A 14,436-nucleotide genomic window follows, 5' to 3' on the forward strand; every position below is an offset into this window, starting at 1 on the left:
CGAGATCAAATGAGTAGGTCATTTTGTTTTTCTTTTTTAATGACACTGCTATACTTATTCTCTAAAAAAAAAAAGCCCAACTGTACTTGTCATGTTAAATACCGAACATCCATCAGTACAGAAGTGCAAAAGTCTGTGACAGTGTTACATTGACTACTATTAATTATTAAGGGATTTAATCATTTGCAGTGAATCAGTTCCTGGTCATAAAATACAATAGTAGGACTATTTGGAATGCAATTCCAGCTCACTGCTTGTATGTTCCTTGTATAGACAAGGCTCTTCTTTGTGTCTTTGTATTAATGATAATCAAAAGGAAAATGACTTAATAAACAGGTACACTCAAATAGTGTGTTATGTGCACTACCCTGACAAAATGCAAGACTGCAGAAAAAAAGCCCCTGACAGTGTAAGATGCCTACTATTTGGACTCTAATTGAGCAATTTATTTCCTCTGCTGAGTGACAAAGCTGCTGCCAGCTCCACTGTGCTGCTCAGTCTAGCAATCTTTCTCTTCTCCTGTGATGCATATCTGCTCTAATGATCAGTAGTGTGGCTCACGCATGCCCTCCTTCATAAGACCATCCCCGACGGCGGGCGACTGCATGAAGATCAAGGTGCACACTTTGTAGATGAAATTGCGATCTCTATGGCTTCCGATTAATGAGACTTCATTCCGCCATAGCTGAGTGCTGACTGACCACTTTGGTGTATGTGGTTGGCAACATTTACTGTATCTGAGGCAAAAGGGAAGAGACTGTTTTTATGTTTTGGGAAAAAAAAATCCACAGTTGCTCAGACCACAATACAATTGCCCCCTTCCTCCTCAGAAAGTTTCCTGCAGTTGTAAATTAATAATGAGGTTGCATGGAAGGGAAGGGCAGGGGAAAGAAAGGCTGGATCATTCTTCAATGTAACAAATCCTTTGTGCCATATTACCTTCGTGTACAAACGTACTGTAGGCGATGGATTTAATTTTTTGCAGCTAATAGTTGTTTGGTTTTGCATGTTTCATGTTTATTTTATTAAAATTGGGCACAAGCTAGAAAGAATGAGGATTAAAAGTTAAAAAAATAACTTAATCAAGCAAGGAGCTCCTATGACCTTCGTCTGACTGAGTATTCACAGGCCCACAGGAAGTGTGATTTATGACCTACTTGCTTTTCATAAATTTGGAAACAGTAATGGCAGTTTTAACATTAAACACAACCAAGGAACTACTAGCAAACAAATACAAAAACTGCCTTGAAATTGTGGTTTTGAAATTTGCGACAGATTAGTACATTAAAGGTCTGATTTAATCTTAATTATAATTAATCTTGCATATATTTCTTGTACACTGTTTTTCTTATATGCTTTTTGCGATTCCATTTCTGCAAATGAAACAGCCCTCTTATAGTGTTCTAAGAAAGACAGCTATAGAGGAGATGTACAGTGACATAACACCTGTAAAGATTGGCAGCAGGCAGTTAATGCAGGGCCAGTGTCCAGGGAATTGCTCTATACTTGCCCATTCTTTACAGACTCTTCAGTATTAACATTCCCAGCACAGGCACAATGAGGGCTGTGTCCAATATTGTAGGGCAACAACCTCAATTAAATTAATGCAGAATAATTACATCATGATCGCTGTTTGGTACCATTCAATTACATTGGTTTCATGCTTATCATGACAGCTTAACATAAATTTTGTGAACAGCTGGAAAGATCTCATTATACATACATCTGTATATTGCAGAAGGGGGGCAATTCTAATGTGGTTTTGGGGTTTCCGATCATTAAATCAGGACTGCGTTGGAATCTTGTTTTCTTTCCTTTAGTGTGTAGCGTTGACAAATATTAAGGGTTTCTAAGGCATTTTTCTGAAAATAAAAAGCTGAACAAATTTGATATGCATCTGAGACTATGCTTTGGAGTACGCCAGAGTTAAACAATTTAAATTTCATTTTAATTTATTGCAAGAAGAAATGTACTCTTACAATGTTTTGACTTGTAACATTTTGTATATAATATACATTATAGTATATTATTATTGTACAGAGTAAGAGTTACAGCAATGTACTTTTTATGAAAAAGCAAAACATTCTTAACAGCACTTGGAGGGGAGCTTAGAACATTAATGGAAAGTACTATCAATTATTTAACATTTCACATTTAATGAAAGTGCAGTCAGTGGTATGAATATGCAAAAGCAAATGCAAATTGAGTTTTAATTATTTTTCAACTTATTTACAGCAAGTAAGTTGCAAGTCTCAGATCCAGAACAAGAACTGATATTTTGTTTACATCAGTCAAAGAAGGAAAAGTTACCAAGAGAGTTTTAATTCGTAATTTTACTCTGACAGTATTAGTTTATGTGAATGATACAATTATACTGAGCATCAAAAGAAACTTAACACTTAACGATCTTTGTAGGAAAATATATAAAGTATATATACTGTATATTTATCTGGATTTTAGATTAAATTCTTTTGGTTGTGTTATTCATTCATGGCTCACATTAAAGAAAGTATTGATTTACAGCCAAATGTAGCCTGTTAATTGAAGTCCATGATTTGGAAGACTATCACTGACAACACTTTGCCAAAATCAACCCATCATTATACAGCCACTCACACCACCAGTTCCACTGCATCAGAAACATCCTGTCGTAAAAAAACAATCATCAGCAGTTTAGATGTGTGGAGGTGAAGAAACAGGCAACCACACAGGAGCCCAGTCTTTATTCACACGATACAAAGAGCGGTCTTACCCCTCAGAGACATAATAATAATAATTAATGACAAGGCTTGCAGAACCTGACTGCACATGGATACATTGAGCAAGACCTTCCCATACTGCCTATACTGCTGCCTCATTTTGATGTGACATCATTCTTGCTGGACAATGCAGGTCCTCATGCTACACATACTGTGCAGTGTTGGCTCTCTTGCAAGATGAGAATTAGACCGTTATGCTGTAGATGCCATCCTTGTCATGACTTGAGACCCCAGTAAACATTTGTTGGATGAGATGTGTCATCTTGTGCTCAGAGACAACGTCTGTCCAGGTTCTACAAGAGGAATTGGACAGAATCAAGCCTGTATTGCAACCTATATTGCTTCAGATGATGTCCACATAGACTACTAAGCTATGAGTGCCACAGTAGAACATTTGTTGGTCAACCTTGTCGATAGCAAATATTAATCAGCGTAATGCATCTAACTGACATGTCTGCTGAAGCTCTTACACAAAGGATTGTTATTTTTATAATGACAGCTTTGTGAATTTGTACTGTAGTTGTGGCAAGTTTCTTTTGAAGCTCAATGAAAACAGTTAAAAAAATAATGACCATGTTCTGAACGAAGATCAAGACTGGTGGTGATGTCAGCTAATCAAGGCATTTTACAAAAGACTGGGGACTCAGCAATTACTGATGAGACGAAACCCTGCTTTTGTGGAAAAGCGTCAAAGTGGTAAACGAATGCATAATCGAATGCAGAGAAGAATTTTGATTGAAATGCTTGCAAAGATCTGCATGATGATATGCTGTCAGTGTCTAAATGGCTGCGTCACACTGTTTGATGCACATTCCATAAGCATGTGAAACCTTTACCGAATCATTGACTTTTTTACTAACGACTCACTCAGTACCGAGCAATAATGCATGTTACAGTATCCTTGTAATAATGGAAAATTATGTTCAGAATTAGAAGATAAACTTGTTTTCTATCAAATCCAGAACTAGTACTAAGCTTTTCTACCACTGTCATTATCTAGGAGTTGGTACCTATATTTGTCAGACGTTTTAGAGCAATTGTGTTATTTAAGATAGCGCACCACATTTGTTCCCAACACTGCCAGTCATTCTGTGAATTACTTTTCTCCTTTTGTTAAATTCCTTGGTTGAAAGTTGACAGGATCCCCAGACTAACACCAATTCATAGGCTGTGCTGGGGAGAAGTAGTTATAACATAAATCCAGGAAATAAACAGGCTTACAATCCTGACATCTGTCATGAAAACAAAGTCTTAATGAAGGGTGTACTTAACTCAATGCATCAGTAAAAATATAAAATAGTTTGGAAATGTTTTACAAAATTTTAAATTGGCATGTAGGGTCTTTCTGTGCTTAATACACTCATTTGGACCTGCTAGTTTAATTCCAAAGAAAGTCCATTATACCTCATAATGTTTTTGAAGAGAGAAGATTTTACAAAGCCAAAAAGCTCAAATCATTTCTGAATTTTAGAAAACAGTATGAATGTGATTATCTCCTAGAGCAGTAGGGAAGTGCGTAAGTCAGTAATTAATCATTCAGTGACAAACGCATTAATTGTCCCTGTAATTAAAAGATATTTAGTCCTGTAATATACAGTATAACATACTTCTTATAAATCTCCATTTATATAAATGCACTCACATTTATTTTTACCAAGTGCTTAACAGTGTTGAAAGCTATCATGAGTCCACAAAAATGCAAGAATTTCATTTTGATTTCTTCTTTTGACATTCCCTAAAAGTGAACTGTGCGTATTGGATTTGTCCTTGACAAGGCACTTTCCTAGTGTTCTGGAGAAACAGTTTGATATGGTAGGAGAGATGTGAGGTAAAAAAAGACACCTGCTGTGAGTGGATGAATATTGAAATTTTCTTCAACTCTCTTCTCTTTGATGCAAAGCCTGAGAATTTACTTTTAGCTAGTAAATTGAAGGGGGCAGCAGTGAAGCTAGCAGATTTCGGACTGGCGATTGAAGTTCAAGGGGACCAGCAAGCCTGGTTTGGTGAGTAAATGTTTGTGGGCTGATAAGCGCTAATCTAAACTGTTGAATCAGAATCAAAACGAGGTGCTGACAGTCTTATTAATAATGCAACCTTTTTAACACCAGACTTTGCCATGCAGGATAGTATTAGTGGTACAGTTGTAGTTGGATTTTTTTCCTAATGGAGGAAATGACTATCATAAAGTGTACTGTTCAAATGTTATTTCCAAAAAACGGATTGCAGAAAATTTCACTGTCCCTATTGAAATATTACTAATGTGTCATCAATAGAAAATGAGAGTGAGGGAAACTGCACAAAACTGACATGCTTTAATTGCAGTAAAAGTATAGGACGGAACCACATCGAAGGTCTGAGACACTGAGGTTATAAAAAAACACATTTGCGTAAAATTGTTTACATAAAACAAATGCAGCTGTATGTTGGGTAGTGCTATAATCACATTTGCAAAAAACAAGAAGGCAAAGAAAAATATTATATTAAAAAAAAATAGTAGCAATCACCAGAAATACTAGGAATTGGTGATTTCCAAGCAGTGAACCCTAGTGAAGTTCTGCAACAGGATCAAGAAATCCTGAACCTACTGTAAGTAAAATTGAAACCATGTATATCTCATCTGACATACGCTATAATGTGTCAGTATTAGAACTATATAAACTTTCATCCATAAAATATACTTACAGGCATTGATTGCTATTTCTTCCATTGTAGTTTGTACAGTGCTTCTCACTGTATAAGCAGCAGTAGGATTCAGATCTTTCAGTCTCACTCTGTGGGCTGGTGGATGTCTGTTACGATTGTGGCAAGAAAGTAAAGTAATAAACACTACAGGACTGAAGTGAGTAAGCACAAAGTGGTAAAGAAACCAGTGATGAACTTTGTAATTTTTGAAAGATCTACAGTACAATGTATGAAGATTAGTAAGGGCAAATATACTTGAAAGTGCATTTTGTATACTGTATGGTACATGCCAAACATAACAACCCTTTAGCTTGGATTTTATTCAATAAATCAACCGTGCATTGCAGTCCTGGCCTACCTGCAAGTTATAACATTGTTATACCATAAGACATGTTACATGAGATACTGTACATTAACATAAATATATCAAAAATATTTTTACTCGGTAGGCTTTGAGATCCAACATTTTTAAAAACTTGGGCTCGCAAGAGATTCACTGAGTAATTTATCCTCCTGTTCATTAGGCTGAAATGCAGTTCATATTATTTTAGAACAAAATCTTTAATTTTATCAGTTACAGTCAGGGTTTTGAGGACTGACTGGTGTGTGGTGGTTGTGTCTCAACAGCTCAACAGAGCTGTTTTTCATAAGGTTACAGAGAAGCGTTTCGAAGGGCATTACTTTGAGAACATGTTGACAGCACTGATGTTACGCTGTTTATGTAAACTGACAGATTTGTTTGTTGGCAGGGTTTGCTGGTACTCCAGGTTATTTGTCACCTGAAGTTTTAAGGAAGGATCCATATGGAAAACCTGTTGACATGTGGGCCTGTGGTAAGTAACTTGTGTTGTTACTGTACGGCAGGTTTCAGCACAATAATGTTTCTTTTTATTGTGCAAAATGCTTTTGCGTGGCAGAGATATTGTAGATTGAGCAAGTCTGTAGTCTTATAGTCCCTTACACTGGTGCACTGAAACCATGCAGACTCCCTGTGCTTCGGCTCCAGGTGAGTTTTCGACTGTTTGTTTTGTCACTTTTCTATCATGGTAAAATGTGCTTCATGTTTAAAGCACCACAGGTATTAGATAAATGAAAGGGAAACAAAATTGGACAGATATAGTAACATTTAAAAGCACAATAAAAAGCATTTTTAAGTGGATCAGATACTTGTGTCACATGGATTTTAGCTGACATTAAACACTTCTTTCACTGTTAAGGTTCACCACTTTCCTATTACTTTCTCTGTTTTTCCTTGATGATCCATTTATCAGCTGTACTGTTTCTCTTAGGTGGCCTCATTCATCCCTGTATTTTTCATCTCTGCAGGTGTCATTCTTTATATTTTGCTGGTTGGCTATCCTCCATTCTGGGATGAAGATCAGCACAGGCTGTACCAGCAGATCAAGGCAGGAGCCTATGATGTAAGTCGTCAGTATTCCTGCTCAAAGGCCTCTTTTGCACTGTGCCCTTATTGTACCATGTATTAACTTTACATTTAATATTAATGATTGTTCTTTCTGTTCAAACCTTACAGCTTTTAAGGCCTGTTGGCATGGCACTGAGAAAAACAACAAAAATACACTTTTTCACTTGATCAAAAGGGAATACATTTTGATGAGGTTTTAGTTATACATGGTATAAGACTGTTAATTGGCTCCCAATTCTTGGCATTGTCATTGATGTTTCTCTATAGACCATCAGGACAAAAAAACAGTACTACTGATACATTTTCTTACCAATAAGATTTCATTTATTGGGATTTAGTTAGACACATTACTCCCTTTAGCAGAGAAAAAGCTGTTTTTACACATACAGTAGCAGCCCATCCTTGCCTACAGTTATTTAAAGATGAACAACAAGAGCACTAGAATCACGATTATTTTAGAAAACAGACACAAAGACGACACACATGATTTGCTTGGTGGAGCCATTATTAATTTGAATGAACCTACCCGTAAAGACTGACATCAACCCAGCATAAGACAAAGCCAAAAAGAGCCCAAGGTCTAACGTTCATCTCCTTTTTTCAAGTTCCCTTTCTTTTCCCGTCATCTTTCACATTCTTTCACCCATACTGTATGTCTCTGGATTCTTCACTGTATTAATGGGGCAGCCACAAAGTATCTTTAACATAACCATTTTGCTAATATGGTGTGTAAAAGGTCTCATTATTTTACTTTTCAATCCAAACTCAAAGACACAACAAGAAATATATAAAAGAAAGAAGCAGTATCTCTTGAAAGCAGTGATGTTAAAACATAAGCAGGCCATTTGACCTATCTTGTCTGTTCAGTACCTAAAAATCATGACCCTTTGTGTCCCCTTCCTAGCTATGGTTATGTTCCTGTCCCCATGAATTAATGTAATTAAAGTATTCTTAACTGAATGACAGTGAAGCAGCTGATGATATCAGTGAAATAAGTGGTCAAACAACAAGGAACGTTTTAGGCATCAAATAAAGAATGATGTTTTTTTAGAAAATGCAAAGACTCAAGAATGTTTTGATGGGAACTGGAGGTTCAGGAGACCACAAAGAAAATGCATTAATAATGTTTTAGAATGGCCAGTAGCAAGGATTTGTGCCAGTCAACACCAAAATAAACAGTGAACTATTCAGAATGTCACTTATTCTCCAAGCAGTGCTGAAGAATTTTCCTTTTTGCTAATCAGATAATATTTATGTCACACAACAGGCTGTGGGATTTATAAATTAAGGGTTGGAATTACAAGAATCAGTCAGGATAGCTACAGATTGGTTAATTTTCATGGCTAATTGTTCTGCAGTGGTCTAGGTTAATCCATAACTCCTTTCAGCTATGAAATTCAATGAACTGTAAAAGCAACCAGTTACCGTTAGAGTTTTTGCTTTTTACACAGCGCTGGTGACTCATAGTATGTGTCAGCTCATCCTCTGTGCCATATGCCCACATATGAGACTGCTTCCTCTTGTTCAAGCTCATGCAGATCTACGGGCATCCATCATGAAGTATACTGATCTGCTGTTTTCCTGTCACAGATTTAAAAAATAATAATTTCTGAAAACAATGTTGAGACTCAGCTCCATTAACAGGTGTCTGCCTAAAAGATTCCATTTTGGAACATTGTCATACATGATGCCTGTCAATTTCATAAAACCTAATGCATGATGGCTAGCCAATGACTAATGTCCTGCAACACACTGAGAGTGTGTGTTTGATTCCTGAAAATGGGACTGAATCCTATTACTGTGGTACATTTAAAATATATGAAGCTATGGCTCTGTTCACATCTCCACTGTATATTCGTTTTTTATTTCTTAAAGGTTAAGATCCATTCACTAAAGTATTCCCAGAGGTAGTTCCTAGACATGCTGAGCTTTGTAGGGTGAAAGCATACTTACATCACATAGTTAACATTTTAATTTGTTTCCTGAATCTTTTTCACGATACGGTAACTGATTTGCAAATTATGTTGCATGGTAACATGGTTGAATAAATGAAAGGGGATGAAAATGCAAAGTATGAAATTAATGGGTTGAATGAGGAAGCCTTCAAAGCAAGTGGATTTATCAAAATACATTTCAGTGTATCTTATAATTCCATAGTCAAGTCTTTACAACCTTCATGAGGAATCCCCTATCTCTTAGACAAGTAAATTCCATTACTGTATGTTCCTGAAATCTAAATATAATTTCTAACTGACTGCAGTGAATAGAAAATTCTGGTATGGCCAAAAATACATTTGTTCCTTTATGTTGTCAACCTAAGACTTACAAAGAGGCAATGACAAATTATTTTAAGATCTGCTTCATATAAGATATTTCTTTATTAAAAACCCTGTCTGCTCATTATCATGTTGAAATCCTATTAATGTGATTATTTGAAATTGTGCTAGATCTGCCTGTGACTTGTTTTTACATTAGATACATATAAATATAAATTTGTAGTTTCTCAAAAAATGAACATCTTCATTCTTTAAAATGTATGCATTTATTCTTGTAATATTAGAAATTATGTAGAGATAGATAAAAACTTAAAATGTATTACTTGTTCTTTAGTTCCCATCACCAGAGTGGGACACAGTGACTCCTGAAGCCAAAGATCTGATTAATAAGATGTTAACGATCAACCCTGCTAAACGAATCACAGCATCAGAAGCACTGAAACACCCATGGATCTGCGTAAGTCAGCATACAATGAACATTTTTGAATATGAAGTATTATTTTTGAACATTCATTTTAATCACTGGTTTTAAATATATTGGTACTAAAAACGTGAATTATTTGTTGAAGTTGGTTTCCAAGGAATTAAAAACTACGAATGAAGATGAGTAAATTATGGATGTTGTAAATCATTGATCAGTTGACCAAGTTTATTTCCTTTCCAGCAACGATCTACTGTGGCTTCTATGATGCACAGGCAGGAGACTGTGGAATGCCTGAAGAAGTTCAATGCCAGAAGAAAACTGAAGGTATGATTCAGTTTTACTGAAACCGTAGATATGAGAAACTATGAACCTATATTGGTAAAATATTAAAAGGGAAAACAAACTCTGCCTTAACTTCTGTCAAAAACAGGAATTACAGCACTGTGTTTGCAAATTATTAAATATAATCACAAAAACGTTATTTCTGTGTATTGAAGGGGCTATAGCACTTTAATAAAAAAGATTTTAAATGTATGTAGTTTTTCCTTTGAATATTATAATGTTAAGCATTATAACATGAGTGAGAGTGTTATAATAAAAGTATAATTGTACTGTTGTTTTAGGGAGCTATCCTTACAACTATGCTTGCCACAAGAAACTTCTCAGGTATGTTTTTGCAGTTCTCTGTACTTCTGAAGTTGTGTACACGCTAATGAGACTTGACTGCTCTGTTACGTTTGAAACAGTTACACAAACAAAACCATGACTAAATTCACAGCAATGTTTTTTTTTTTGCTTCAAAATTCAAAAGAATGTTTTTCCTGTTTAAAATAGTTCAGGGGTTTTTGTTATGAAATCTTAATACTTTAGTATTGAAAAAAGTTAAAGAGAAAGTCATTACAAAGGTTTTTTTCCCCAAACTATAGGGAAGTAGAACAATATTAGAACAGGGCTGTCAAACGAATTCCTGAATTCTGTTTGTTCCACCTGAGCTCTCTGTTACATTGTTATTATTACGTGCATTTGTCAGGAATTAGCTGTAAAGTACCTTAAAACTCCTTTATATGTCTAATTAAAAAAAGAATCATGTTCATTTTCAGTTGACTACTCAGATTGGAAACTGAGACACCCCTGACCTAGAAAGAGAGAACATGGTGTAGCAAGAATTGCTTGATTTGTGATCGAAATTGCTTCTGTTTTCTCTTAGATAACTCTGTAGGCAGATGTACAGTACTGTAATTATGTGCACAGTGGATGATAAACTTTTAACATTTTCCCTCTAATGTTTGTCCTCACATTTAAAGTGACTTTCCTTCTCTTTATGTTGTCTTGTTAATATCATGTACATTCATGAAGACTAATGTATTTAATCTCTGGTGAACACTTCAACGGAGCCCATTTGTAAATTATTGGACATGAAAATAATGTTCTACTTAGAGTAGGCTTGACTTGCTTCCACTTCATCATTGCTTTTCTGCTTGAATAACAAAATCTTAGCCTTCAATAGTCGCATATACTGTAAATATAGTAGTTTTAAGCCTTTGGTCTTTTTTTTTTACAAGTTACAAGCTTGAGAACCGCAATGTATGATCAGATTTCCCCTGTAGCAAGTCTAACAGTAATAATAAACTCATTTATACTGATCGATTGTCTGGCACTTCTGATAGCCCTGTTCATTGTTTTTTTCCATATTTCTTCATAGTGTGTGTATTTCTGCTGTGGATGTGATGGTTCCTAGTTCCCTTTTGAGTGTGTGATTAACCAGAGCAGGGACAACGCTGCTAAACACAAACTCCCTCTGTCCTGTCTTCTTATCGCTCATCTCCATTACTAAATAAACTAAAATGTGGCATATCGGGGGTGCTTCTAAAACAGCTGGGTTCCTCTGCACTTATCGTCTAGCCTGAAAGAATCTATTTGACACTATGGAGGCATTTAAACCCTGCTGCTGCTGTATGGTTGTTTTTTATTAGCAGTGTGGACAACATACACAGACCAAACCAAACAAAAATCTAGACTCATCTGTGGAGCTGTTACTAAACTCTTTTAGTCCCGTATTATGTTTATTAAGTCGTTTACCGGTCTTCCTTTTCTCTTCAGTTCTGAGTGGCAAGAGTAGATTTCCTCCAGTCTCTCTTTTAACCTGACCCCTTTTCTTCAGGCTCTCTATCTGCCTGTCCTGGACTCTGTACCCCAGACAAAGCACAGGGTTAAGAAGCTCTTCCTGCTTCACACTTTCCAGCTGACCTTTGCTCTTTCTGCTGCTGTTAGCTGAGAAGTGAGGATTGTGAGACTTGTAGACCCAGAATCTCTAAGTTGTCTCTTTTCCTCACGGTATCACAGATAGGTGTATTTATATATAGCAGAGGCTTTTTGCAAGGAGATCGCAGTGGTGATTTTAAAGTCAAATCTCGCATTTAATGAGAATCCCACTGGCCGGGTGTCTCTTACCTTGTAAAGATTGATGCACAGTTCATAAGAAGTAAGAAAAAAGTTCTGTGTTCTTAAGCAGTAGCTTGAACAATGTGCTCATTATGTTCTTTAAAACATAAAAACCTGAATAAATTATTGAAAAAGTACATTGAAAATAAGAATAAATAAACGTACAAGATAATGAAAGACAGTTTTTTAGTTTGAGATAACCTTAAAAAGACAAATTATTGATTATATAAATTCTGTTGTAAAATGAAGTGCTGTGTTTCCGTTTTTTACTTCAGCATTCTTCTCTTTGTAATAATATGCTCTCTATTTTGTAATGAATCACTCACAAAGAATAGGTTAAGTTTCATTTGTCACACACAGTATACTGTATGAGTATGATTTTGAATATTGTTTTCTGTTATAAAGAGGTACAGTATGTACTGGTGAATATACTGTACAACTCCTGTCTTGTGATTTTGCTGCAAAGTGAGGACCACTGTTATCTTAACTTGCCTTACTGCAGCCATATGTGACATTTCTGCAGGAGACCATGCAAGTCTGATCATTTCTGCATACGCAGAGGCTTGGTGTGAAAGCTCTTTCATTCAGCATTCTATTCTCAGGACAAGCTGATTTAAGTATATAAAAGGTACTGTACCTATTGGTTGCTTTGCAAATGCCGATGAGGACATTGTATCATTGTCACAAGACAAAACAAACACTCCTACAGTTTTAGCAAATGTTTGTGCTTCTAACTGGGATTATTGTCAGTTTATCCCTAATTTATTTAATCTCTTCCTGACCTAGAAAGTCATTATTTGCAGCTGGGTGGGTATTGCTTGAACCCCTCATGAGATCACTTATTTCCCAACTCTGCTTTACATTCAGAAACTGCCTTGGTCATGTGTTCTTTCGTGTCAGACAGTCCTATCTTGAACCCTTGGCATTTCCTGTTTTCTAAACAGCTCTTTTTTCTCCACAGTTCACCATTCTGTACCTATTAACATATTGATTACGTTTTAGGACAAAAAGCTGTCAGATTTGTCTGCCAAAAGGAACAGGTTGAGATGTTGGCAGTACTGACGGACCTCATCCTTTAATTAGATTAACAATATGCCACCTGCACAACCCCTGATTTGTATAAAGACCATATTAAATTGCAAACATAATTTGTCCCGTCTAATGCTGCAAGAATTTGGCAACAAAAGCTAGTAAATGCTGAGTGCACCAGTTGCATCAATGTGCACGATCAGTGAAATTCACACAGGGTTTGTTGGAACAGATCCATAATGTTCATCTACAATTTAAGAACATACTGTATATTCAGAATCTATTTCAGTCACAGACTACTCCCTGTTTGACTCCTTTTTTCAAAAACCTTGAAATCCCCCTATCTCTATCAATTCTCAACCAAACAACAGATTGGTGGGGTCCTTCTCCTTGGAAGAAATAATAAAAGCACTGTCTTTCATGTAGAGAGAACATATCCCCTGGAATTTATGGGTTCCAGGTCAGATATTATAAAAAATATTTTCCCATCTGTCCCCTATTTTGATATCTATATTTCCTAATTCAGTCTCAGACTCTTCTTCCTAAACTATAACAAATCTCCTTAGGTTTTTGATTTAGTTTTGATCTAAAGGTTTTGGTGAAAGCTCTTGCTCACTAACTTTTAATTTGCCTTTCCTTTGTTGTTTCCTCAGACCAGACAGGAATTATTTGTCTTTCTTAAACAATTTCAGTATTTATACTGTTTATCCCTTACCTTACCATATCTTCTCCATCCTCACTGTTATTTTGCTGGATTGGGGTTATCTTTTACACCACTGAAAAATAAGGATGTGGTCTTCATTTTATCTTCTGGATTGAACTGTTTTTTACTCTTTACCTTCAAAACTACATATGACAAACTTCGATATTTAGAAATCTCTATGATGCAGTCCTATGTCAGTGTATTAACATTTGTCTTTACCTCATTAATAGATGAGATAAAAGCAGTTTACACAATGGTTCCCTCTGCATCTCTCTTGCTGGTCATATCAAATCTACATGGCAGCCCTTCTCTCCACTTGACACCTTGAAGTTTCAGACACTTTCTGGACCTTAATATTTATTTTTTGTGCTTTTAATTGTATAGTACTTCCCAATAATATTTTTATGAACGTTGCTATGTAAAATCTCTAAATATTAACCAAAGTGATGAGATGTTCAACCATTTATAAAGTTTTAATGTGTGGAGTTCATTCAAATATATACTGTATACTGGCATATATATATTTCATTTTGTTTCACAGTAGTTTACTGTATTTTGTCTGTACTTTAGTAAAAGCTCTGTAGAGGTACCTAAGCTGATTACACATTTACCCAATGTGACTTGAAAAAAAGTCAGACTGTTGCAATATTGCAGAGTTCTTGTCTGATTGGTAAGTTTGTTATATGATTAATACC

The 14,436-nt window shown here is 35.7% G+C and overlaps 1 protein-coding gene across 23 annotated transcripts in view; it reads left to right on the top strand.

Annotated features, from left to right (window-relative positions):
• camk2d2 (calcium/calmodulin dependent protein kinase II delta 2) overlaps positions 1–14,436 on the top strand; it is a 106,457-nt gene that overhangs the window by 71,016 nt on the left and 21,005 nt on the right. For all 23 annotated transcript variants that reach the window (XM_088939882.1, XM_088939719.1, XM_088940686.1 and 20 more), the window contains exons 7-12: positions 4,660–4,762; positions 6,191–6,274; positions 6,768–6,862; positions 9,478–9,600; positions 9,808–9,891; positions 10,191–10,233. In XM_088939882.1, coding sequence (XP_088796008.1) covers positions 4,660–4,762; positions 6,191–6,274; positions 6,768–6,862; positions 9,478–9,600; positions 9,808–9,891; positions 10,191–10,233 — 532 coding nt within the window. The remainder of the gene's footprint in view (positions 1–4,659; positions 4,763–6,190; positions 6,275–6,767; positions 6,863–9,477; positions 9,601–9,807; positions 9,892–10,190; positions 10,234–14,436) is intronic.

The sequence above is a fragment of the Atractosteus spatula genome, chromosome 1 (assembly GCF_055471065.1).
Source record: "Atractosteus spatula isolate fAtrSpa1 chromosome 1, fAtrSpa1.hap1, whole genome shotgun sequence".
Classification (NCBI taxonomy): Eukaryota; Metazoa; Chordata; class Actinopteri; order Semionotiformes; family Lepisosteidae; genus Atractosteus; species Atractosteus spatula.